Source organism: Physeter macrocephalus, chromosome 9, assembly GCF_002837175.3.
Source record: "Physeter macrocephalus isolate SW-GA chromosome 9, ASM283717v5, whole genome shotgun sequence".
Classification (NCBI taxonomy): domain Eukaryota; kingdom Metazoa; phylum Chordata; class Mammalia; order Artiodactyla; family Physeteridae; genus Physeter; species Physeter macrocephalus.
The window spans coordinates 75,772,214-75,798,066 of NC_041222.1; the positions used below are offsets into that span (position 1 = coordinate 75,772,214).

Here is a 25,853-nt window from a genome sequence, read left to right on the forward strand (position 1 = left end):
TAAGTTTTCCCCTACCCCCAGGTCAGAAACATATTCCCCTATATTTTATAGTTCTAAGGGTGGTATAATTTGTATTTCATATACAAGTATTTAATCTGTGTGGAACAGATTTTAATGTATGATGGAAGGTAGAAATCCAATTTGATTTTTCTAATGACTAACAACTGTTCCTTGCTCTTTCATATATAAGACATTATGATGTGATGAGCACATTGCAATATTAGCACAGGAATAAATGGACCCGTGTAATAGAATACAGGTATACCTCGTTTTATTGTACTTTGCTTAATTGCGAACTGAAAGTTTATAGTAATCCTGTATTGTCAGATGATGGTTAGCATTTTCTATCAGTAAAATATTTTTTCATTAATGTATGAACATTTTGAAAGACATAATGCTATTGCACACTTAACAGACTACAGTATAGTGTAAACATAATTTATATGCACTGGGAAACCAAAAATTCGTGTGACTCATTTTACTGCAGCATTTGCTCTATTGTGGTGGTCTGGAACTGAACCAGCATTATCTCCTAGGGTCTCCTGTAGTTTTTAGTGTACAGGTCTTTCACCTCCTTGGTTAAATTTATTCCTAGGTATTTTATTTTTCTGATACAATTGCAAATGGGATTGTTTTCTTAATTTTTCTGATAGCTTGTTATTAGCACATAGAAATGAAAGACATTTCTGTATCTTGGTTTTGTACCCTGCAAAGTTCATTTATTAGTTCTAACAGTTTTTTGGTGAAGTCTTTATGGTTTTCTTTATTACAGTTGACCCCTGAACAATCCGAGTTTGAATCACATGGGTCCACTTATACGTGAATTTTTTTTCAATAGGAGATACTACAGTACTACATGATTTACTGTTGGCTGAATCCGTGAATGTGGAACTCCAAATACAGAGGAACCTCTAATATGGAGGAACTGTGTATACAGAGGGCCAACTATAAATTATACATGGATTGTTGACTAAGCGGAGGATTGTCATCCCGACTCCTGCATTGGTCAAGGGTCAACTGTAATATCATGTCATCTGCAAACAATGACAGTTTTATGAATTCCTTTCCAATTTGGATGCCTTTTATTTCTTCTTCTTGACTAATTGCCCTGACTAGGACATCCAATACTATGTTGGACCAAACTGTTTATAACAGGTTACCTCTTCATAAGCAGTGTACTATTCATTATGCTGTATCCTCAGCAACACTTCAAATCATCAGACTCTGATTTTTGCCAACATGGAGGATGAATAATATTCTCACTGTGGTTTTAATTTGCATTTCCCTGATCACAAAAGAGGGTGAACATCTTTTTGTATGTTTTTAAGGACATGTAAATATCCTCTTTTGTGAGTACTTGTTTTTCTGTCCATTCTTCAATTGAGTTCTTCTTTGGAAAAAAATCTTTTCCTACTCTGGAGATCATCCTTTCACTTTTCTAATATACTTTGAAGAAAAGAAGTCCTTGACTCAATGTATAAATTTAAATCTAGTGGGTTTTGTGTCTTCCTTACCCTAAAATCGTAAACATATTCTTCTTATACTTGCACCTAAAAGAATTGGAACACTGCCTTTGACTTTTAGGTCTTTGATCCACTGTGGATGAATTTTTGTGTATGATGTGAAGTAATAATCCAACCCCTTTTTTCCATAAATATATTCAGCTGGCCCCCCAAAACCCACTTATTCTAAAAAGTACATCCTTTTCCCAGTAATACTCCACATCATTCTGTTATAAATCAAGGGTACATACATGGTTGGTCTGTTTATGGGCCATTTTGTTCTAATGGGCTATTTGCCTATCACTGTGCCAAATCCTTACAGTATTATTAGTTTTATAAAAAAAAATCTTGGATATGTGATTGCTCAAGTCCTCCTATCTTTTTCTTCCTCAAGAGCATTTTGGCTATTTTTGGTCCTTTGCACTTTCACATTAATTTTTAGAAGTGATTTCATTTTTATTTTAAAAAGTAAATTGTGATTTTGATTGGGATTACACTGATTTTATAGATTAACTTGAGGAAAAGTGACCCCTTTATAATAAGTCTGCCAATCCATGAACATGGTATGTGTCTCCATTTAAGTCTTTACTATCTTTCAATAAAGTTTTATAATTTTCCCAATATAGGTCTCACAGATCATTTATCAGATTTATTTCTAAGTATTATTATAATCTATTATTGTAAAAAGCATTTCGCTTTTTAAAAAAGTATTTATTTATTTATTTAGCTGCACTGGGTCTTAGTTGCGGCACATGGGATCTTCGTTGCCCCATGCAGGATCTTAGTTGCAGCACTCGGGATCTAGTTCCCTGACCAGGGATTGACCCCGGGCCCCCTGCAGTGGGAGTGCGGAGTCTTAACCACTGGACCACCAGGGAAGTCCCGCATTTTGCTTTGAAATTACACTTTCTGCTGTTACTGGCATAGAGGAATACAAATAATTATTGAAAATGTTTTTTCATTTAAAGTTTAGTGCAACGAACTAAGACTAGCATCATAAAAAACCTTTTGTCAGCCTCCCTGCAAGGAATGCAAAAATAACTTTCTTTATTTCACAAACTCCCACCTATACTTCCACAAGTGTAAAATGGCACAGCCATTTTGGAAAACTCTTTAGTAGTTTCTTACAGTTACATCTACCCCATGACACAGCAATTGCATTCTTAGGCTTTTACCTAAGAGAAATTGAACACATGTTCATAAAAGAACTTGTACACAAATGTTCATAGCAGCATTATTCACAATAACCAAAAAGTGGAAACAACCCAAATGTCCAACTGATGAATACAGAAATAAAATTAAATACAGTGGAATGCTATTAACAATAAAAAGGAACTGTAGCATGTCCTGATACATGCTACAACATGGATGAACTTAAAAACCATCATGCTAAGTGTAAGAAGTCACAAAAGACTACATATTTTATGATTCCATTCATACAAAATGTCCAGAATAGGCAAATATATAGAAACAGAACATAGATTAGTGGTTGCCTCGGCCAGGGGAGAGGGGAGGATAGGGCAAAAGGAGTATAGGTAATGGGCACGAGGTTTCTATTGGGGATGATGGAAATAATCCAAAATTAGATTATGGTAATGGCTGTACAACTCTGTAAATATACTAAAATCCACTGAATAGTACACTTAAAATGGATAGCTTTTATAGTATCCATAAATTATATGTTGATAAAGCTGTTTTTTAAAATGTCATAGCAGCCTTATTCATAACTGTCAAAAAATGGAAACAAACCAAATGTTCATCAACAGGATGAATAAACAAACACACTGTAATACATTTACACCACAGAATATAATTTAACAATGAAAAGGAAAAAGCTACTCCTACACAACAACAAGGATGAATCTTCAAACATTTTGCTGAGGGTAAGAGCCAGACCAAAGAATAACATACTGTATGCTTTATTTTAAATAAAGAGGCAAGACTAATCTATGATGGTAGAAATCACAAAAGTGGTTGCCTGTGGGGGGCAGGGGAGGGCAAGAGAGAATGACTGCGATGGGGCAGAAGGGAATTTTTTGTAATGTAATGAAAATGTTCCTTATCTTGATAGAAATGTATGTCATATAACTTTATGTATGTGTCAAACCTCATCAAACTGCACACTTAAGACTGGTACATTCTACTGGTACATTCTATTGTGTGCAAATTATACTTCAATTAATAAACAAACCTAGCTTCCCACTGAGTACCTGTCTCCTATCTGAAGAACACATCATTTACAGAGTAAACTGACAAGTATAAATGCACTGATTAGGGCTTCCCTGGTGGCGCAGTGGTTGCGCGTCCGCCTGCCGATGCAGGGGAACCGGGTTCGCGCCCCGGTCTGGGAGGATCCCACATGCCGCGGAGCGGCTGGGCCCGTGAGCCATGGCCGCTGGGCCTGCGCGTCCGGAGCCTGTGCTCCGCAACGGGAGAGGCCACAACAGAGGGAGGCCCGCATACCACAAAAAAAAAAAAAAAAAAAAAATGCACTGATTAACAATTCTTTTCATATTTCTAAGGGCTCCAAGCCAACTCTTAGAAGAATAGCCTCCCAGCTTTACAGTTAAAAAAAAACAAAGAAAACCCCCCCAAAATAGTTTTAAGATACCTTAATATACAGTAACATGTAAACCTCAAAATGTTCCATCTGTATGTTATTCCTCTTTTGCCACACTTGAGTGCTTTGAATTTATTCCAAGAGGAAATCAAAATAATGGTGTTCTTTATATAAGCCTAGTATTAAAGATGACAGTATATATAGGATAAGTCTACTTTCTTCTCTCCCCTAGAACTGACCCTGATGAACTCAAGTCTTGAATTTGACTTGAAATAATTATTTGTTAAACCCTTACTATGCAATTAGTACTATGCTACATATCAGCTACTCTCATGGAACTCACAATTTACTGCGAAAGACAAAAACCAACACATGATATAATAATAAACACAATAATTAAGCACTCTTCTATACACGTCAGGGATGGCAAATACCTGTAAAGCATGCAGCCACTTCTTCCTTCTTTTATAAATGGCAAACATAATTAACTGATAGTGTGGCACTTTTTCTTGCTGAGCAAGGATGCAGTCTTAAAATTCTTCTTAATGCAGAACTCCATGAAGGCCCTAACAATGTGCTTGAACTGGCAGAGGAATTAAAACCTATATGCTTCTGTTATAGTGTGATAAAAATACACAGAAGCAGCAGACCAAAAAAGGCTAGAGAAAGTTTTAGAAAGAAAGCAGAACATTCACTCATCAACCAACATTCATTTACATTACCTACTATGTGAAAGGCGTTAGGACTACCAAAGAAATTAAAGCAGTAACATATGGTCGCAGACTTCCAAGAACTCAAATTCTAGTGAAGAAACAAAACAATGATAAAACAGGGTGTTGAGTGATATTAAGAATACACAGGATGTTTGGGCATCTAAATAAGACCATGATTAGTGAACCCTTCCAGGAAAAAGTGACTCTTTGGCCAAGTTCTGAGGCATAGTTAGCCAAATAAAAAAAGATGGAAAGGGTGTGACATCACCAAGATTGTGACATAGGTTGTTCCTGATTTCACTCCCCCTCACAAGAACTAACAACTATCCACGGACAAGACACCACTGAGAAAGATGGAGGGGAAGAATACATGGTAGGCAAGGTAGTATGAAAAAATACAGCACGTTCAGAAGAACTCTTAAATACTCTTGCATGGCTTGACACAGAATCAATCTTGAAATATGAGAAGGACTTTAAAATGTAGTAAGGGAATGACAATAGCTGGGATACTACTGGTTTCATAAACTCTACCATTCAATTATTACTGTATGCATGTATTCCTGAAGTAATAAATTTAAATTTAATGAAGAACAAGCTCTAAAGAAATAACGGATCAAGCAAATAATCATTAATAGCTACTAAAAGCATCACGTGAAAGTCTGATGGGAAACTTTATATTGGCTCACAAACCTGAACCCACTAATCAATTTTTAAAATAAACTTTTAATTGCAGAATAGTCTTAGATTTACAGAAAAGTTTCACATAGTACAAAGTTTCCATATATCTCTCACCCAGTTTCCCCTGTTGATAACTTCTTACATTATTATGGTACATTTGTTACAACTAAGGAACCAACATTGGTATATTACTATAATTAGACTCCACACTTTATCTGGATTTCCCTAGAAGCAGTTCTTCCCTAATGTCTTTTTTTCTGTTCCAAGATCCCATCCAGGATACATTACATTTAGTTACCCTGTCTCCTTAGCCTTCTCTGATCCATGACATTTTCTCAGACTTTGTTTTAGATGACCTTGATATTTTCAAGTCATACTGGTATACTGGTCAGGTATTTTGCAGAACATCCCTTGCTATGGGTTTGTTTGATGTTTTTCTCATGATTAGACATGTGTTTTTAGGGGGAAACCCACAGAGGAATAGGCCATTCTCTTCACATCGTATCAAGGGTACATGCTATCAACATGATTTATCACTAATAATATAACATTGATCACCTGGTCAAGGCTGTGTTTGCCAGGTTTCTCCAGTGTAGTTATTTTCCCTCCCTTTCTGTACTCTATCTTTGGAAGCAAGTTACTAAATACAGGCCACACTCAAGGGGAGTGGAGGGAGTTAAGCTCCCTCTCCTGGAGGGGGAATAAATCATATACGTTACTGCAAATTTTCTGTATGGGAGATTTGTCTCTTGTCTCTCATTTATTCAAATAACTTATTTATATTAGTATCAACTCAGGGATTTTATTTTGTTTCTCATATTGTCCCAGCTCTGGCCATTGCAAAGTATGTCAGGTTGGTTCCTATGTCCCTCTGATATGCCCCCAAGCCTATCCTTTTGTTTTTTGAGCACTTCTTTATTTTCTGGCACTACAAGATGCTCCGGGCTCATCTTATATATACCCTGTTGCAGCTCTAGAAGCAGAGCCATTTTTCCAAGAAACTGTGGTTCCTTTTATTGGAGAATGATAGAACCACCGATCAATTTTAACATACAATAACCAGACATTCTATGCCCCCTGATGCTGAGATGACAGGAAGTATGACGCACCACCCAGGAAATACTTTTGCTCCCTTCTTCTCCAAAAAAACAAACAAACAACAACAAAAAACACCTGAACTTCACGCTATCAAGCCTCAAGAGCTAATTAATAGTTTATAGGAAATCCTATAAAGATGTAACCCTGAGGTCCCCCAGTAACCATGTGAACTGCCATGAGGTGAGGCCATAAATGGCAACTGAGACTTGGGAGGAAAATGAACTATCCTAAGGCTATATAAAATCCATGGCTCCAGTAACTATGAGGCCAGTTCTTTCCCTATTCTTCCATGGTTTGGCTATATGAACCAAATAAGTGTCTCCTTTCTTGCTTATGCTCAACTGAGTTCAGCTTCTGTTACTTATAACCAAGAGAGCTAACAAATATAATAAACATGAATAAGGAAAGGCATGGGAAGAAAAATGGATTCAGGACATTGAGAGGGGTAGGATATAGTCTGAATTGCTTAGGTAAAGTCAGATTTTAGGTGAGATTTTTTAAAGCTAGGGAGAATTTATTTGTTTTTAGCATATAATGATCTATTACTGCTATTCTCCTGTTTTTTGGTAGTATTAACTACAGGGTTCATTTTTTAGCATATAGTATTCATTTCAATCACACACTGACCATTTATCATAATTTTAGAAATCAACAGATCCCACCTTACTTTTTATCTAATATAATTAGGATCTAAAATGAATAAATTATTTATACAAGCTCATATATCCAAGGCAGACATGCTGAAAGCACAGTGCAATAAAAAAGAAATAGGCTGTGGAGCCACATAGGACTTGGTGTTTTCCCCGGTTCTTTCTCTCACCCAGTGCTTTTTCTTTTTAATATAAAATTTTAATAGGTAGTACACAGACTAGATAGGAAATTCAACAGCTTATACTGCGAAAAGTAAGCCTTTGTCCTATCCCTGTCCCAGGAACCCCTTCTTCCCCACCCTTTGGCAACCACTGTTAAAACTTCTTGCTTTCTCTTCTAGTGGTAGTCTATTTAGGCTTATTGAAGACTTGACCTTTTAGACTGCAAGACATATGATGATCACTAAAATTTTTAAAGTTATTCAGTGGCATTGGAAGGACTGGAGTTGGGAAGGCCTGATAAAAGTGGGACTAAAGAGAAAGGAGTAGCTATGTGATACTCTATCCAGAAGCACTGACATTTAAAAAGGCAACAAGTTAAAATTAAAAACAAAAACACTTTAAGGATCAAGTAATGTTCCTTAAAGGCATGATTAGTTGAGGTTTTTAAGAGCACCTATTCTATTATTCACTCTGCTTGTCTAGAATTCTCTTGGGATCTTCTTGTCTATTGCAGCAAATAGTGGGGAGGGTACTGATTTAACAGGGTAACATCTCCTGGACATCTAACAAAGGAAATTTAATTGTTCCCACCTTCTACTCCTACAAGTGTCATTTTTATTCCAATTGTTTTAGGGTAAGAGAGATTAAAAAGAACTGGGACTGAAAAGAAAACACTGAGATTAATAACACATAACCAAGATGGATGGAGAAAGAAAAGGGGGAATGACGAAATTAACCTGAGAACACGTTTACCTAGCAGCTACAGAAATATACAGGCAGTTCAAGTACTCATCCTCACCAAGCAATAAAGTAAACATCTCTTCTTTTTTGAATTTTACCCAGTAAACTCCTGACTTAAAAGGGGATGGCTAAGATACCATGCATATTGCTCTCAACAGAGGTTAGGAATTTTAGAGTACCCATGGGAAAAAAATCTCTTGGCATAAGTGACATATTAAATATGGAAAGAATTAAGTCAATTATTGAGCATACAAGGTAACAAAAATTAGTACATTTTTAGGAGTAGAAAACATATCTCATTTTAGAGTTGAAATGAGAATTTTTTTCAGACTTATTTTTTTAACTCTCCAGAAAAAAGTTTTTCTAAATTCCTAGAACAATGGCATAACCATTGCACATTTAAATATCCAAGTCCCGAGAAAATGAGTAATAATTCTAACAGAAATACAACATAACTTTGGTATATTTTTAACAAGTGTCATAGGATAATGTGAATTACATATTCTTTTGACCAATTTCTTAAAATAGTAGGAAATAAATTATAATTAGAATGCATTTACAAATGTTTAAAATGTCTTAATCATCAGGATTACTCAAAGTGAATTTTATTACACATCAAATTATTTAATAATAGAAAACAGCTCTAAAACTATAATGAGAGACAAAACATATGCTATGTCACATACCTATGCTTGTTTAAATACAAGTTGGGTTAAATATATTAAATAGATGAGATCCTGTCAGTCTGCATTTTTTTCTTTCAAATCAGTGAAGAAGAAAAAGTAAGCATGAATAGTTTATAAAAATTATTTTTCCCTCCACTACCAGTTGCTGGTAGTATCTTAAGAACAGGGTGTACCATTTGTATCTGCTTTCTCATTTGCATAAAACTATCCTCCAAATAAATCAATGGGTAAAATAAATTGACATCAGTCCAAAAGTACATTTTCCACTTTCAAACATATAATTAATACTCAGTCTATATTTGCAGTCATTTAAATTTTAATCTAAAAATAGTGACAGTGGTTTGTAAATAACTTTAAAAGAATTTCTATCATCTGTCTAACAACAAATCAATTTTGTGCTTGTGTGCACAGTTGAGGACTATATTATTAATATAGTCAAAGAGTTATTTAGATGTGGTTTTCTTAGAGATGGATTTCATTTACCTGACCTGTCAAGAAAACACCTAAAACAACAACAAAAAATGCTCAAAACCATGTATGCATTCTAAAGTGAAATCAAGGAACATCTGACCATTAAAAAAAATCAATTAATGGAATTACTAACAAGAATACTATGTAACAGAAGAATAATGAAACTTTCAATTATTACCTAAAGAAGTTAAAAGAACTCTAACATTTTATTAGTACCTTCCTCAATACTAGAAGAGATTTTATAGTAGTATCTTCCAATTCTAAAAGGTTTATAGAGGCTGTATTAGAGTCTTAAAAGAAAAAAAGTAACCAATAACACTAGGAAATTATGTGTAGGCTGCACTACCCTCTAATGGTGAATGGTAAGAGAAGTATATGATCAGATTATCTTATCCACAGATATAAACTATAAAATCACAGCTTACCTCACAATTTCCATAATTTCAAAATATCTTGAGTCATGGTTTCAGGATGTTTTTTTAGTAAAGATTGAAGTGCTACACCACTTTTCCCTAAAATTTTAAGCTTACATGTGGTAACCTTAGGACACACAACAATTAGGATGCTAAAGTCAAAACGATATTATACCACATGCAAATAGTATTTTTATTCTACTGTAATGTACTTTATATCCTTTTAATTGCCAGAGACAGGATTGAGTTCATTCATGACAAGCTAATGAGTTAAATAGCTATGTCTCAAAACAGACTTACTGCTAAACACTAAAGTATCATTCTTAAAACCATCAAGTGGGCTTCCCTGGTGGCACAGTGGTTAAGAATCCGCCTGCCAATGCAGGGGACACGGGTTCGAGCTCTGGTCTGGGAAGATCCCACATGCCGCGGAGCAACTAAGCCCGTGCACCACAACTACTGAGCCTGCGCTCTAGAGCCCGCGAGCCACAACTACTGAAGCCTGTGCACCTACAGCCCGTGCTCTGCAACAAGATAAGCCACCACAATGAGAAGCCCGCACACTGCAACGAAGAGTAGCCTCTGCTCACTGCAACAAGAGAAAGGCCGCGCGCAGCAGCGAAGACCCAATGCAGCCAAAAATAAATAAATAAATAAATAAACAACAACAAAAAAAATCAAGTGTTTTCTAGAAAAAAGATGGTTATAATACTACTTACCTCAGTCTTTTTACTAATGTGATCTGTAAATGAAAAAAAAATGGTGAGACTTCACTGAAGGACATAAACATATAAAATATTTCAGTATGTAAAAAATATTTAAACAAAGTTATTGAAAAGAATTTCAAAATTATAATAAAAGTTACAGAAGACATTTGGGGGTTGTCTGGGACTCACATCAGAATTTACTTTTCTAGGGATATGATGTTAAAATTTACCATATAATTACTAATTTGCTCAGCTTAAAAGACTTATATCCCAGTAAATGCCACCCATACCAAGGGGTATTATTAAATTTTAAACATTTGAATCCCATATATTTTAGATTTGTGGTTTCACGTAATTTTGGGGGGGGGGGAGAACTTGCATGGGGGTAAGTATGTATGAAATCAATCACAGGGTACTGTTACTGTAAAAATTGTACAGATCACTGCCTTTGTGGAATAAAGTAAAAGGTAGAATAGTAATTTGTGCCCTTCAAAACTATTACCTAGTTTTTTTTTAATTTTAAAAATACATATCATAGTGATTTGATAATACTGTGAAAAAAATACTAAAAATTAATGCATGCTTATAAATGAATACAAAAAAGATGGCATAACTATATCCAAATTAAACAAATCATTGACTCAGTAACAACACAGTATTTCTGGGAAGTGATTACAAGGAAGACATAGGGAATCCACAGATATAAGGTTGAACTAAAGTACAAATAGGTAGCAAGTGTTCTTAAATTGGAGATGATCAGGATATCTAATATTTAACAATGCTTCTCGTGCACAGAAATTTTCCATTCTCAAGGACTAAAAATAATTTAATAGCATAGCTTCTTATGAGAAATCTATTTGAGAATCTAAAAGCTGGTCCAGTTCCCTAAAGCATCTGTTGATCAGAATAGAGTCCATAAACCCAGTAAATGTCAAAATCACATGTTTCAGGTCAAACTACCAAATCCCGGTGGGTTATCCATTCTTCTAGCACGTTCTCCTTAGTATACAATGTGATGACAGAAACCCAAGGAAGAACTATGACTGTGTTAATCATGTTTTGAAATAGTTGTACAGCTTCCCTTTAACAGTATCGTACTAATGTCTTTCTCAATTCATCTAATAAATTTACATAGTACTTAAACATATGAAAAATAAAGAAGTTTTAAAAAGCATTCTTTTCATGTCTCTGCCTAGTTTTTAATGACATAATTCTTATATTAAAATCTTTCTTACTAAAGTCAGAAATTTAACATATATCTGTTCTTTTTAACCCCGAAACAAAGCAACTTAGAGAAGCAGACTATAGGGAAAAGTTTCCTCATCCTTAAATGAAAACAATATGGTCCTCTCAATTTATTCCTAACTTCACAGGTAGGCTTGTTTCTGAAAACAGTAAAGTATTTTGGGGTTTTGGGTTTTTTTAGATTATTGTTATGGTCTTATTAATCCTCATGAACAAATGCCCAATGTATTAAGCTTAAATTCATATAAGTCAAACTGAGTTCTTGGTCAGTGAAGAAACAGCTGTTCATTTGGTCAGCAACTATTCTTTTTTCTTTTTGAATACAGTTCCTTGTGCTATACGGTAGGACCTTGTTGTTTATCCGGTTAGCAACTATTCTGATTGGTATAAGCACAGCACTCTTCATTAAAATTTTCTGTGATGACAGTAATGTTCTATACCTGTGCTGTCTAACATTGAAGCTACTAGTTACATATGGCTACTGAGCACTAAATGTGGCTAATGAAACTAAGGAATTTTAAATTTTAGTTCATTTTAATTAACTTATCTTTAAACTGCCACACATGAATAGTAGTTACCATATTATACAGCACAGAGTTAAGAGTTTTCACCATTTCCCAATTCAAAAATAATGTGCTTTGTGCTCTGTCTTCAAAAGTTCAGTGGATGGTATAATTTCCTTCTGTCTTCTTTGTTCAATAAAACCAATACAAATGATATTATAAAGGGATTTCTGGTAATAAGTCTCATTCTAAAAATTTACATTTTAATTTTCTAAGATATAGTTCCAGATAACTTGAAGAGGTTGACCAGTAATGGATGAAATCTGAAAATACTATTCCTGGTCTAGTGTAAGCCAAATCAATTTATGTACAAGGACAATATGTTTCAAGATGACTCAAAAACTACAATACCAATTTTTATTTTCAGTGAGTTTTAGAAAAGGAACAAATTCAGAAATACATAAATTCTTATTGAAATTTTATGAGGTTTTAATGACTGATTTTAAATTACTTTAACCCCCAAATAGTTTATTTTCAAGCAGGTTTACATTTTTTACATTCTAAGTAACATATTAATAAAACAATCTTTACTTACTTTAAAAATTAGAGAGGTACTTAAAATGAAATTATACAAGGACTAAGAATAGCTTCTCTAGTGTAATAGATTTCATACGTATATTACCTTCAGATTGAAACTCTTTTAGTGATATTGTGAGAGGTTTGTCTTTTCCCTGATGAGTCTTTCTTTTGTCTTTTTTATTCATAACCCTTGACTGAGTTGATGCATTTTCAGCATTTTCATATTCCTAAAAAAAATTACCAACAATAATTAAGCTTGGTTTAACACTAGTAAAATCAACTAACCAATGGGCAATGTTTCTTAAAGTTTTATTTTTTAAAGAGGCAAATAAGAAAATCAAAACATAGGCTAGCCAAACCATATAAAGACACCTGTTTATTTATACACTCAATCTCTTCCCTCTTAAACACTAAAATAAAAATAAAAAGCTATTCCTTGGTCTGTAACTCCTAGTTGCCACCCTCTTCTTCTTCATTTCAGGACCAAACTTAACACAATAATCTACAGTCAATTTCCTTTCTTAACCACACTGAAACCTGGATTCTGCTAGTCTCTGACACTAAAATTAAAGTCAACCTCCTCTTCTATGCCAAACCCAAAGACATTATTTTTTCAAGCATCTCTTGGTTTTCTCAATACACTTCTGACTATTCTTAAGTCTCCTTCACTGGTTTCTCTTTCCCCAACTGTATTCTTAAAAATGCAGCCGCTGTTTACCATTATTCCATTCTTAACCTGTTCTTCTTATGCTTTATACCTGTTGTTCCTCAAACTCAAAATTTAAAGTTCTACCTGATGACTTGTGTATGTACAGACAACTCAAACAGAATGTTCAATAAACATCTGCAAACTAAATATGTTCACCCTGCCTTCCCTGCTTGATCTTCTAGTAAGTACCTTGCTTAATGCCACCATCATCTACACAACTGTCTAGGCTAGAAACCTCAGTCATCCTTGCTTATTCCTCCTGTACACTTCATATTCAAATTAGTCCCTAGGTCTTGCTGAGTTTATCTCCTAAAGATCTCTTAAATCTATTCTCGTTTATTCATATCTTGTCACTTCCCCTGTCTTCTCTAGCTTGACACTGCAACACTCTCTAATTTTAGCCCCTCCATTCATCTTCTACACTGTTACGGCATAAGTTTCTAAAATGAAAACCTGAAATCAATCTGAAAGTTAAAAATATTCAATAGCTCTCTGCCAACAAATGTATAAAACTCAATCTCCTTAGCCTGTACATGAGGTTCTTTATATTCTATTCTGGTGGCAGTATCTCCAGCAACTCTAGGTCCGTAAATTATAGTTTTTCAAAATGCTACTCTTTCCTGTGTACATGGCTTATATACTTGTCACTCCTTCCCTGAGAATGCCTACTTTCTCTTGCCTACTGCTGAACTTCTAATACATTGAGTAAGACTCCTCTTTAAAAACGCTTTCCTAAGATATCCTGCCATTTGTGACAACATGGATAGACCTTGAGCACATTATGCTAAGCGAGATAAGTTAGACAAAGGAAGACAAGTACTGTATGATATCACTTATATGTGGAATCTTTAAAAAAAAAAAAAAAAGTCAAACCTGTTAAAATAAAATGGGCAAAATGGTGGCTACCAGGGGATGGGGATGGGGGTATGGTGTTTAAGTATACAAACTTATAATGAGTAATAAATAAACCACAGAGATCCAATGCACAATATAATGAATATAGTCAACAATACTATACTACAATGCTGTAATATGATAAATATTGCTTCACTGGCAATCATATTACAATATATAAATGTATCAAAGTAACATACTGTACACCTTAAATTTACAAATTGTAACATTCAAATTTATCAAATAAAAAAAAGAATCCTTTCCTAAAACCCACCCCCATCAAAAGCACAGAAAATTCTTCTATCTTGCTGAATTCCCACTGCACTGAAAACATAAAATCTCTCAATGCTATACACTACAATTATGGGTGTGTCTCCTTGCACTGAACTCAATAGCTTGGACCATGTCTTTATCTTTGTACTGTATGCCTAGCAAATTTTAGCTAGTCAAAAAAATAACTGGTGAATGAGTGACAGAATAGAAAATGCCATCCCACACCTTAGCTATAATAAAAATCCTTAGGCTAAAATAATTATAGTTATTTTATTGGAATATTGACTTAAAACTCAATGGCTACATCAATGTAATCACATCAAACTAGCCATCACATACAAAAGGAGTTTCTCCATTCTCTGAGAGTCATTACAGCCTGATAAAACCTATGCTTTTAGGTACCAGGCCTATGCGCCAAAAAAACTGGCTGGGAGCATATTTTACCAACTCCATCTACTCTACTCCTTCTCTATAGGTAAAGCTAATCCTTTTAGCTTTAGAATGTAGACATATATCTAACAACAACAAATCATCATTGTATGATAATATTCTTTTTCATAAATTTTATCTTCAAACTGGGCAAGTCAGAAAGATTTTTCCAGTGTAATGTGAAAGTCCATTTAAATGATTAAATCATAGTAAAGCTAGCTGTATCCACTTTTGTAATTGCCAGCTTTGTGTCTAAACGGACAAGTAACAATAAGCATTACGGTTATTCTTGATTATTCTGGATAAAAGGAATAGGGACATGGAAAATGAAACTAACACATATAGTGTACCAAGTCCAGTCTAACGGCAACCTTCATCCTCTTCCCTTGAGCTATAAATAAATAGCAGAATCATCTACTGTAAATGTTAATTCTTCTCCTCCCTTCCTCTTGAGTGAAGAAGCTAGTGTACAATGACATAGTATAAAGGCCCTTACGCATGACCAGAGGCCATTTATGATCAACCACTGAGTAATCACAAGTTGAATAAACTTTACAGACCAAAAAAAATTCCCAATATATGTAAAGGACTAAAATGTTAAATAATATGGAGATGGTATAAATGCTCAATTTAAACATATAAACCGGAAACAAACACTACTTTTTGCGTAAATGTCCCTACAGTTACAAGCTGTAGAATACATTTCAACACACAGCCCAATATCAAAGTTTAGTGATAAATGCTGAATTCACAAGGCCAAATTATCAGAAATGTCCCTCTATTTACTTCAGTTAATTAGCAGTATATGTCTAGCAGAGGGTCTCTTAATGGATGCCCCTGTACTCACAGTTACTTAAATTTTTAAAATTTAACTATTTTCTATGTTCATTTAAAATAAGTTAAAATAAATCATCTGCTATTAGCCTCATTTCCTCTCTCCCTTCATCTTGGTTGGAGAAATTTCTTAACTGAACATTCCAAATCACCAGACAAAGCTCAGTGCTCGTGTTTCTGTTATCTCTCAGAACTTGAGGAGAAATCTCATGAAAACTTTATGTTAATTACTTTGTTACAAGGATAAATTTTTAGGACAAACCTTAAAGAACTTTTATACAAAATTCAGGAAAGGTGGTTCTAACTTTTGACCACTTAAACCTAAAACATCTAAATCCATAAATGTGTAAATACCTTTTTGTGTTCTTCATATTCTAATTTACTTAGCAACAATGCCTTCTCAAGATCTGCTTCAAACATTTCAGATGTCAGCTAAAAATAAAAAGAAAGTTTAACGACAAGCAGATAATAGCATTATACAACACGACAATATATACAGGATAAGAAAACAAATACTTTAATGAATAGTCTGGGTTCTCCAAAGTTATCTATCCATGCCAAAGTAGAGAACTCTGTGTTTTATAGAAGATACCAAAGCTAAAACTTACTATTTTGATATTTTTATTTCCTCATTGTCAATTATCTGTTGTATAACACATAATCTTTTTACTGTAATAAAAAAAAAATTCTCACAAAGGAATTTACACCATAATAGATGTTAAAGATGCGATCTAGTTTTGGACACAGAAAATATAACAGTGATTATTACTCAAAAATATAAGAATACTGAAAACTCAATAAGCATTATAAAACATACCATTTACTTAATACAGACTAATTCACAGGTATAGAACCTTTAAATAAGGGACCAATTGTCCTGGTATATGCCTGATGTTACAGAAAAATTGTAGTGCATCTTTTTACTGCTATCTTTTTATTCCTTTTGTATGACTTCCCTACCTTTAAACTCCTCTAACACTATAATAAAATGGTTGTTTGTGATCTGTATCTTTTGGGTCCTCTTTCTCACCACTCAGTCTCACCTTAACTTCTTATAATCTAGCTTCTGCCACCCTCCAATCAAATTACTCTCTAAGAATTACTTTTCCTAATTGCCAAACAGAATTGGTACAGTGGCTGGATGGGACTTTGGGTTGTCTACCTTTGGGGATAAGGTATATCTGCAGCTGAATAGGATAGCTGCCACATGTAAACATCCTGGATTTATTTACATGTATGTGTCAACCTATGCATACTGTATAATAAAAGCATAAATTTAGTAGGCATCGCTTGTTTTTGTCTGTCCATAATCCCTTCCTTTATTCCTTTGAATAACTACAATTCAATCCAGTGTCCTAGGATTCTAGCAAGACAGCCAATCACCTAATTCTATATACCACCCACTACCACACCCACACAAATATGTGTATGGTATCACCAACAACAGGATGGGAGCAAAGGACCTAACTCTTTTTTGTTCTCCTAGGAACTAAAATTTGAGAACAAACACAAAGTAAGTGGGGTTCAATCAGCTGACGATAGCCTCTAAAAGTGAGTGTACTAGTTCATGCCTCTGAGCACCTCAGAATTCCTTTATTTCCATCTTTCCCAAGGTCTCATTGTTTAGTTTTTAATTCAAATCTGTGAATCACTCAGTATCCTTTTGTCAAATTATTTTCTGCCAAAGTTATTCAGAATTGTTTCTGTTGTTTAACAATTAAAAAAAAAAAAAACTAAACTAAAACAGAAACCAATTCCAAAAAGAAGTCATCTGTTTCAAAGGGACACCTTAAAAAGTAGAAAAATGTTAACACTGGACACCATGAACTAATAAATCTTTTACTTCTAATCAAAGCATTTCATCCAATCCTATACTAAGACAACAAAAAGGGGGAAAAATAGGTTTATCACAGAAAAAAATTAATCTAACTCACAGAAAAATAGTTAGAATTAAAATGGTAAATAAGGGCATATAGCACTAGAAATTCTGGTTAAGCCCCAAGTAAACTGTACATACTTTTTCTATGGAGTAACTGAAAAGAACTGAAGAATTAATTCAATCCAAATTAGTAACAATCAGGAAAAAGTAACCTTTTTTTAAAAGGTTAACCTTTTAAGTACTTCATTATATAAATGTATATTAAAAAGCAATATACAGTTAAAAGGTAAAAAGGAAGTGGATTCATGTTAGTGTTACACAAAAAAGGAAGTTTACATCAATTTCTCCACCTAAACTCAAAGCAAACTGAGTACAAAATACTTCAATGTAATTAGAGCATAGCAGTCATCCCAACATAGAAAAAGTAACAAAATTACTTAAGTTTATTCTGAGAAAAGTTGGTTAAATTTACCACTAAGCTTTTAATCCATATTAATGACATTTAACATTTACAGAAAACACATTTAAGATTATTTCCAATATGTCACATATTCTGACTGATATTCCAAAAATAAATTAGTGGGCAGGAGAAGAGGAGACGAAGTTGGGAGTCTTGCAAGATGCCATTATTTTTTTTTCAAACTATCTCAAGTAACTTAGATATTAAGACAGCTGATTCTAAGAAAATGATAAAAACTGAATGAAATGGAACTTTTAAAAGTGAAAAATACGGCTCTCCCCAGCATTTGATTCTAAATATAGCAGTTTAAAGCTTACATTTACCTTTTAATTATTAACAAAAACTAGTATACAAGGAAAGACAATTAGGCAAAAATGGTTTAAATTTCAGTTTAACTCTTTGAAAACTAGGAAAAACTTCCCAAATGTCACTGTATGATCGTTCAGCCTATAAGGATTCACAGAGAACACTCTATGTGCTTTGCCTCTAGTCCTTTAAAGTAGCAGCAAAAAATTGGCTTTTGCCCTCAAAGAATTTCTACTCCAGTTGAGAATAAAAAACTAACACACATGACATACAGAAAATAGAATAAGATATTAAAAGTGCTAACAAAAGTTGACAGAAGAAAGGTAAACAAGAAATAGAATTCAAAGAAGCATACAGAAAAGAAACTAAGTTGGTCCTTAAAGGAGAGATATAATTTGGATAGGTAGCAAAATGAATGGAAGAATTTTAGGAGGAAAGAGTCACGTGAACAAAAAGTATTATATTAAGAATATATATATTATGGGATACATGATAAAAGAAAAATTCTATGCAATACAAGAGAGATGTGGAAAAAACCCAGGCTTTGGGAGATCACACAGGTGGATAATTTAAATTTCTATTCCACCCATTCTAGCTGTGATCTGGGGCAAGTTATGTAACTTCTGTGAATCTCAGTTTCTTCATAAATAAAAAGGAAATAGAAATATCAACCTTGCAGTGTAGTTTTGAAAATTTAAAGCTATAACATATGTAAAGTACCTAGCACAGTGTCTACCTGGCACAAGAGTTACACACAATAAATTAGAATTCCCCTTCTCTATGCTGGAGAATAGTAGAAAATAAGATTGCTTAGGTAGGGTAAAATTAGGTTCCAGACACTCCCTAAAAATTATGGATTCAGGATAGATGAAAGAGGAACACTGATAAGAGTAATTTTAAAGAAATAAACTGTCATATTAGAAGAATGAGAACTTAGAATCAATGGGTCTGGCTAAACCACAGTAGTCTCAGCATACAGGAACCTGGACCTGAACATAGCAATGCAGGAAACAAAGAAGGCTATTTCTCAGCAAAGAATGACCAAGTTTCAGAACACTGATTAAATATGAAGAATGAAAGAAGAATGAATCAAAGATAAGATTTTTTACTCCAGATAACAGGGAGAAAGGTAACACAAGACTACTATAACCAGGAAAGAGAAAGAAAACATGATTCCAAATTCCCTAAACATAACTTAATTAGAGAATTAGTTAATCATAAGACTGCTGTCAATGCAATTAATCAGTACATGTAGAGGTAGAACTGGGAGGGAAAAAAAAGAGTCTGGGCCTGAAAGACAGGCACTGGACATGAAAATGCAAATAAAACCATGATTTTTAAAAAGTATCTTATATGTTAAGTTTGCAAATTGAGAATTCCTCATCATTTTCTTTGTACTTATGGGAGGAGGAGGAAAGGAAGAAAAAGAGGAAATAGTAGGCACTAAAATGCCTACAGGATTGGAGAAGATACTTACATGTGCCCAAGATGGAGTACTTCAGATCCCCTTCCTCCTGGCTTCCTTCATTGCCTCCTATCCCCATCTAGTAGTAAAACATTTTTTTTCTATTTAAATAAATAAACCTATAGCTCAAGGGTTTATGATCAGTTAAAGAGTATGAAGAACCAATGAAAAATGAGAAGGACAGTAAATATTTTGTAACTAGATTTTTTAAAATTTGTAAATTGAAGTACCATAAAAATTTTACCCACTTTAAATCCAAGCAAAACAAATCCCAAATGAAGAATTAATCTTCATTTCTCAGGGGAACAGCGTTATTGTAAAACAACACACAACAACATTCTGAGGACATCTAACACTTGTAGCCAAGTGTTTAGCCACAGTAGCAGTAGCGCCTTCTGGTCCTCTAACTCAGTGATTTTCAAAGTGTGGAACATATACCTTCACTAATTTGGAAAGCAGAATCATTTTCCAGAAATCTTCCAGTAGTCTTATTGAACATTATGATTTTAAAGGTTGTAAATATTCTACAGAAACTGTATCTACGTGTTCATACTAATGATCAGGTTCGGTTCATCTCAATTAATGCATCTTCATATCTTTTGAGTGCTTACATTTATTAAGTTGTATGCTTTAATTATATCTCAAAGTAATAAAAATGGTTCAATGATTCACTGAAGGATTAATAGTAATGAAAATAGTAAATAATGCAACTTATAAAAACACATAAATTTTAAAATGAACAGGACTCTAATACAGTAAATACAGAATATAAATCTGTATGTGTCAGCACAAGAGTGATTGTCACATAAGCAAATGAAAAGGAAAATTATAAATAGAAAATTAACATAGTGAATATTTGAAATTTCAATTTATTGAGTCATCAATCTATTTGTTCCTAGCTTCCTGCTATGAAACATGGTCAGACCAGTGGCCTAAAGACATTATAGTTTTTGTTTCACTTCCAAAGCACAATGACCTGTATGAGTCTTTCCAGAACAGAACAAGTACCAAGTAATGCTTTCCAGAACAAAAGTGATGAATTTTGTTGCTAAAGAAAAAGCCAAAAAAACAGAACACTGCTTATAGTAAAACCAGGTGCAAGTCAAACTATCAACAATAGACTTATTATACCAGCCACAAGGTTAACAAGAAATATCACACTCACAAACAAAAAACAGAACAAACTATTGGCAAAATGCCTTTATCAGATAGATGTACTAGAGGCTACAATGTGAAAAAACAATTAACTATGCACATGCTAGCAGATATTCAACTTCAGAGTTGGACAAAACCAGTGATATGTGGAGTCTGAATCAATACAACATGAGTAAGAAATACACAATAAAATTTAATCTATTTATCACTGAATATCCATGAGAAGAGATTTCTCTATTCATTATTTTTGAGCCATGATGTAAAATTTTAAAAAGGTAATACTGGAATCAGTATTATCAATGCACTACCACAAATATGAGGTTATACCTGAACAACACCTACACTGAGATTTATTCCCAGGCAACAAGTGATGGTGAACAATATGTCTCTTGATCTTGATTCAATATTAAAAAGAAATGGTAAAAATTCTGAATACAATCAAATCAAAGTCATGGCCTATTCTACTTTTTTTAAACAGCTTTACTGAGATATAATTCACATATTTTATGTATCACACATCACATAAAATCTACCCACTTCAAGTGTGAAACGTATACCTCCTTTGATGTATACACCTCTGCAAAGAAATTTTGTATTCTGCTCATCTCCCTTTTAATTTCTCTTACCCGATTTTTCATCTCAGTCTATTATTTCACCTTTTTATATAACATTACCGTCACCCTTGACTTTTACAAACTGTTCTAGCTCCTTGGTTTTTATTAAAGCAAAAAATAGGTGCTGTCTAAAATCAATTTCTCTGTTCCCTGTAGCAAATCTTTTTCAAAGTACACTTTCACTTTGGACATTAAGTACAATGTTGTTCTCCTTTTATGTGGCAGAAACTTTTCTTCAGCTGACATGAGATCAACTACGATCCAGTGTTTGCTTCTAAGTAAGTGGAGTGGATGTTTCTTTACTATCTATCTTGTTGCTGTTTAATGCCAGCTCTCAGATTTTATGCTGAGGCTTAGCCAATGTATATTTACATTATCATTTTGATAATTTAGGAGTACTAAACTTTGTCTTAGCATTTCTCTTTTGTGTTTAAAATAAGCAGCCACATAGCAGACAGGATTTCTATATCCAGCTTTTTGACTGGCTCAGCCCTCAACACGTGGAGTTTCTCACAGTGCTGTTTCCCTATGTGAGGGAGAACACCCACCACAACTGTATACCTTCTGCCTAGTACAGTCACTGTCTGGTCCCTACTTTTAAAATCTATTATTCCACACAGTAAAGTAGATTCCAGGTCGTATACTTTCCATCAGTCCCAAAGCTTGCCCTTATCTCTTCTTCACTTGTCACTGTAATTATCCCAAGAACTACTTTACTTCTCATGACCTTGATTATTTTCCTACAAGTGAGACTTCCAAATAAGGTACCAGGTTTTCCTAAGTGACCCATCAATAGTATATCCAGCAGAAATTCCTCAAAGTTCCTCAGCCTTGGATGATATTTTTATATAGGGTTGGGGCCAAGTTGACTATTTCCTTCTCATAACTACCTGGTCATTTTGGCAGCAATCAATGGCGGCAGGAAGAAGGGCAATCAAATATCTGTGCTTAAGTTCCCCTATTACGTGGCATTTATTTTGGTGCAAAATTGAGTAGTTTTCCTTTATTAATTTTCCAGTGCCTCTTGGGCCACTGGGAGAAATTCTCTCTGGTGAAGACACTAGCAAATTCTATTACTGTCTAAACAAGTAGATCATTACATTAATAATACTTGTAAACCAGAAAAAATTTGTCATAATGAATGCTGTAGAAGGAAAAAAGAATCAAATAACCCCTCTAGAATAATACAAGATGATTTATCCAGTTTACCAATGCTCAGAAATGTCATTTTTGCACAGCCCTAGTGTAATAACTGATGCTCGTAAAGATGAGCCTGAGGCACTACAAAATTCTACAGAAAATGTTATAATTAACATAGTTTAAGTTAAAAGCATAGTTTAGTATAGTCTAATTCTTTTTTTTTTTTAAACAAGAACATTTATTTACTTATTTATTTATTGGCTGCGTTGGGTCTCTGTTGCTGCACACGGACTTTCTCTACTTGTGGCGAGCAGGGGCTACTCTTCATCGCAGTGTGCAGGCTTCTCATCGCGGTGGCTCCTCTTGTTGTGGAGCACGGGCTCTAGGCGCATGGGCTTCAGTAGTTGTGGCACGCAGCCTCAGTAGTTGCGGCTCGTGGGCTCTAGAGCACAGGCTCAGTAGTTGTGGCACACGGGCTTAGTTGCTCCACGGCATGTGGGATCTTCCTGGACCAGGGATCGAACCCATGTCCCCTGCATTGGCAGGCAGTCTTAACCACTGCACCACCAGGGAAGTCCCTAGTCTAATTCTTTTAAAACTGGTAACCCAAGCATGATAGGTACAGCCACTCCATTAAGCCAAACATCTGCTAAAACAATACCTATTCCCAACAGATCAAATGGCAGTTTAACAGATAAGAAAATAACTATTTACTTCCCATACATACAGCACCTCCTAGAGTACATTCCAGGCTTAGTGTGTTATTTTCCTGGATACCACACACACAAAAAGAAATTGATTGGTTTTATTAAATTATCTCTTTGATTTGGTTATTAATGACATTTATTTAATAGAGGCATAAAAGAACAAAACATCGTATAAATAGGTTAAAAAAAACAAACAAATGTCATAAACTATTTTACAACAAGGTTGAAAAGGAAAAGTTTCCCCTCAAAGTCTTTCTTTCTTTAAGTAAAGCTGTCACTGAGTATTTTTTTTTAACAACTTTATTGGAGTATAATTGCTTTACAATGGTGTGTTAGTTTCTGCTTTATAACAAAGTGAATCAGCTATACATATACATATATCCCCATATCTCCTCCCTCTTGCGTCTCCCTCCACCCTCCCTATCCTACCCCTCTAGGTGGACACAAAGCACCGAGCTGATCCCTCTGTGCTATGCACTGCTTCCCACTAGCTATCTATTTTACATTTGGTAGTGTATATCTGTCCATGCCACTCTCTCACTGCGTCCCAGCTTACCCTTCCCCCTCCCCGTGTCCTCAAGTCCATTCTCTACGTCTGCGTCTTTATTCCTGTCCTGCCCCTAGGTTCTTCAGAACCTTTTTTTTTTTTTTTAGATTCCATATATATGTGTTAGCATACGGTATTTGTTTTTCTCTTTCTGACATACTTCCCTCTGTGTGAGTCTCTAGGTCCATTCACCTCACTACAAATAACTCAAGTTTTTTATGGCTGAGTAACATTTCATTGTATATATGTGCCACATCTTCTATGTCCATTCATCAGTCAATGGACGGTTAGGTTGCTTCCATGTCCTGGCTATTGTAAACAGAGCTGCAATGAACATTGTGGTACATGACTCCTTTTGAATTATGGTTTTCTCAGGGTATATGCCCAGTAGTGGGATTGCTGGGTCATATGGTAGTTCTATTTTTAGTTTTTAAGGAACCGCCATACTGTTCTCCATAGTGGCTGTAACAATTTACATTCCCACCAACAGTGCAAGAGTGTTCCCTTTTCTCCACACCCTCTCCAGCATTTGTTTGTAGATTTTTTGATGATGACCATTCTGACTGGTGTGAGATGATACCTCATTGTAGTTTTGATTTGCACTTCTCTAATGATTTCACTGAGTTAATTTTTAATAAGAGACCTCTGGTCTTACAAATGTGATTTTTTTACTTGAAATAATTTAATCCTGTTTTTCTCCCTTCTCTATCTCTCCCTCATTTGTAAAAAGGCAGATGAATTTAAAACTCAGAAAATAACTGCTTGAAATTGCCAAAACTAACAAATATAATAAATGTGTCAATCTGTTCCTAGTAGATAAAAACCAGAACCTCTTATAAAAAGTAGCAAACACATGTGAGTTAATCCAATATAAAATGCTCCTCAGAACAGTGGTGTCATGGTCAGATGCACTGCTACCTTTAAAAATGCAAAAATTCACTGAAAACCAAAGCAAAACAATTTGATTTACTTAGCTGTACCTGCTCATCTCTTTGTCTCCACTCTTGCCAATTTTCTTCCCGTAAATCCTTCTGTACCGGGTTTGGTAATGATAGCTCATGCTGAGCATTACAAATGGCATGGGAGGATTTCTGGGGAATTTTCTTAAAAGCAAGATTCCTGAGCTATGAAACAAACAAACAAAAAATTAAATTCAGTTTACCAATCCTGGGATACAAATGATTTTTTTGGAAGTTAAGAAATCAATATTTTTAATACTTCTAAATACTCATTATGCTAACTCACAAAGTCACTATTTGAATTTTTTGTAGTCTTTGTAGAATGCTAATTTCACCAGCATTTGAGATAATTTTGGTGGATTTCTAGATGAAATGATTAATAAGTGAGAATGGATTATACTCTATTATACCACCATTTTAATGAGTCTGCTTTACTAAAGGGAAGTTTATAGGAGTAGAGAACAGGATAACAAGTATGCTTTTAAAATGCAAAACAATAGGGTTCAATAAGATTAAAGTTTAATAGCTTATAAATTTAAAAGTTTAAACAGTGAGAGAAGATAGCTTAAGGAACTCTAACAACTACTTTGCTAGTCCTGACAAATACAGGGCCTAGTGCACAAAGTAACATAATGAACTAAAACTGTACTGGCCAAGCCACTCCCAACAATAAGAAAAATCTTAGTCACAGAGGTTGAAACAGGGAGAAAAATACTGAGAGGCTACTATGGATTAAACTGTATTCTCTCAAAAAATATGTTGTAGGCCTAACCC

The 25,853-nt window shown here is 34.4% G+C and overlaps 1 protein-coding gene across 3 annotated transcripts in view; it reads right to left on the minus strand.

Moving 5' to 3' along the window:
• Positions 1 to 25,853, minus strand: part of GKAP1 (G kinase anchoring protein 1) — an 80,336-nt gene that overhangs the window by 43,610 nt on the left and 10,873 nt on the right. For all 3 annotated transcript variants that reach the window (XM_024132846.2, XM_028494092.2, XM_028494091.2), the window contains exons 4-7: positions 25,101 to 25,244; positions 16,202 to 16,279; positions 12,812 to 12,935; positions 10,394 to 10,416 (exon numbers count right to left, since the gene is read on the minus strand). In XM_024132846.2, coding sequence (XP_023988614.1) covers positions 10,394 to 10,416; positions 12,812 to 12,935; positions 16,202 to 16,279; positions 25,101 to 25,244 — 369 coding nt within the window. The remainder of the gene's footprint in view (positions 1 to 10,393; positions 10,417 to 12,811; positions 12,936 to 16,201; positions 16,280 to 25,100; positions 25,245 to 25,853) is intronic.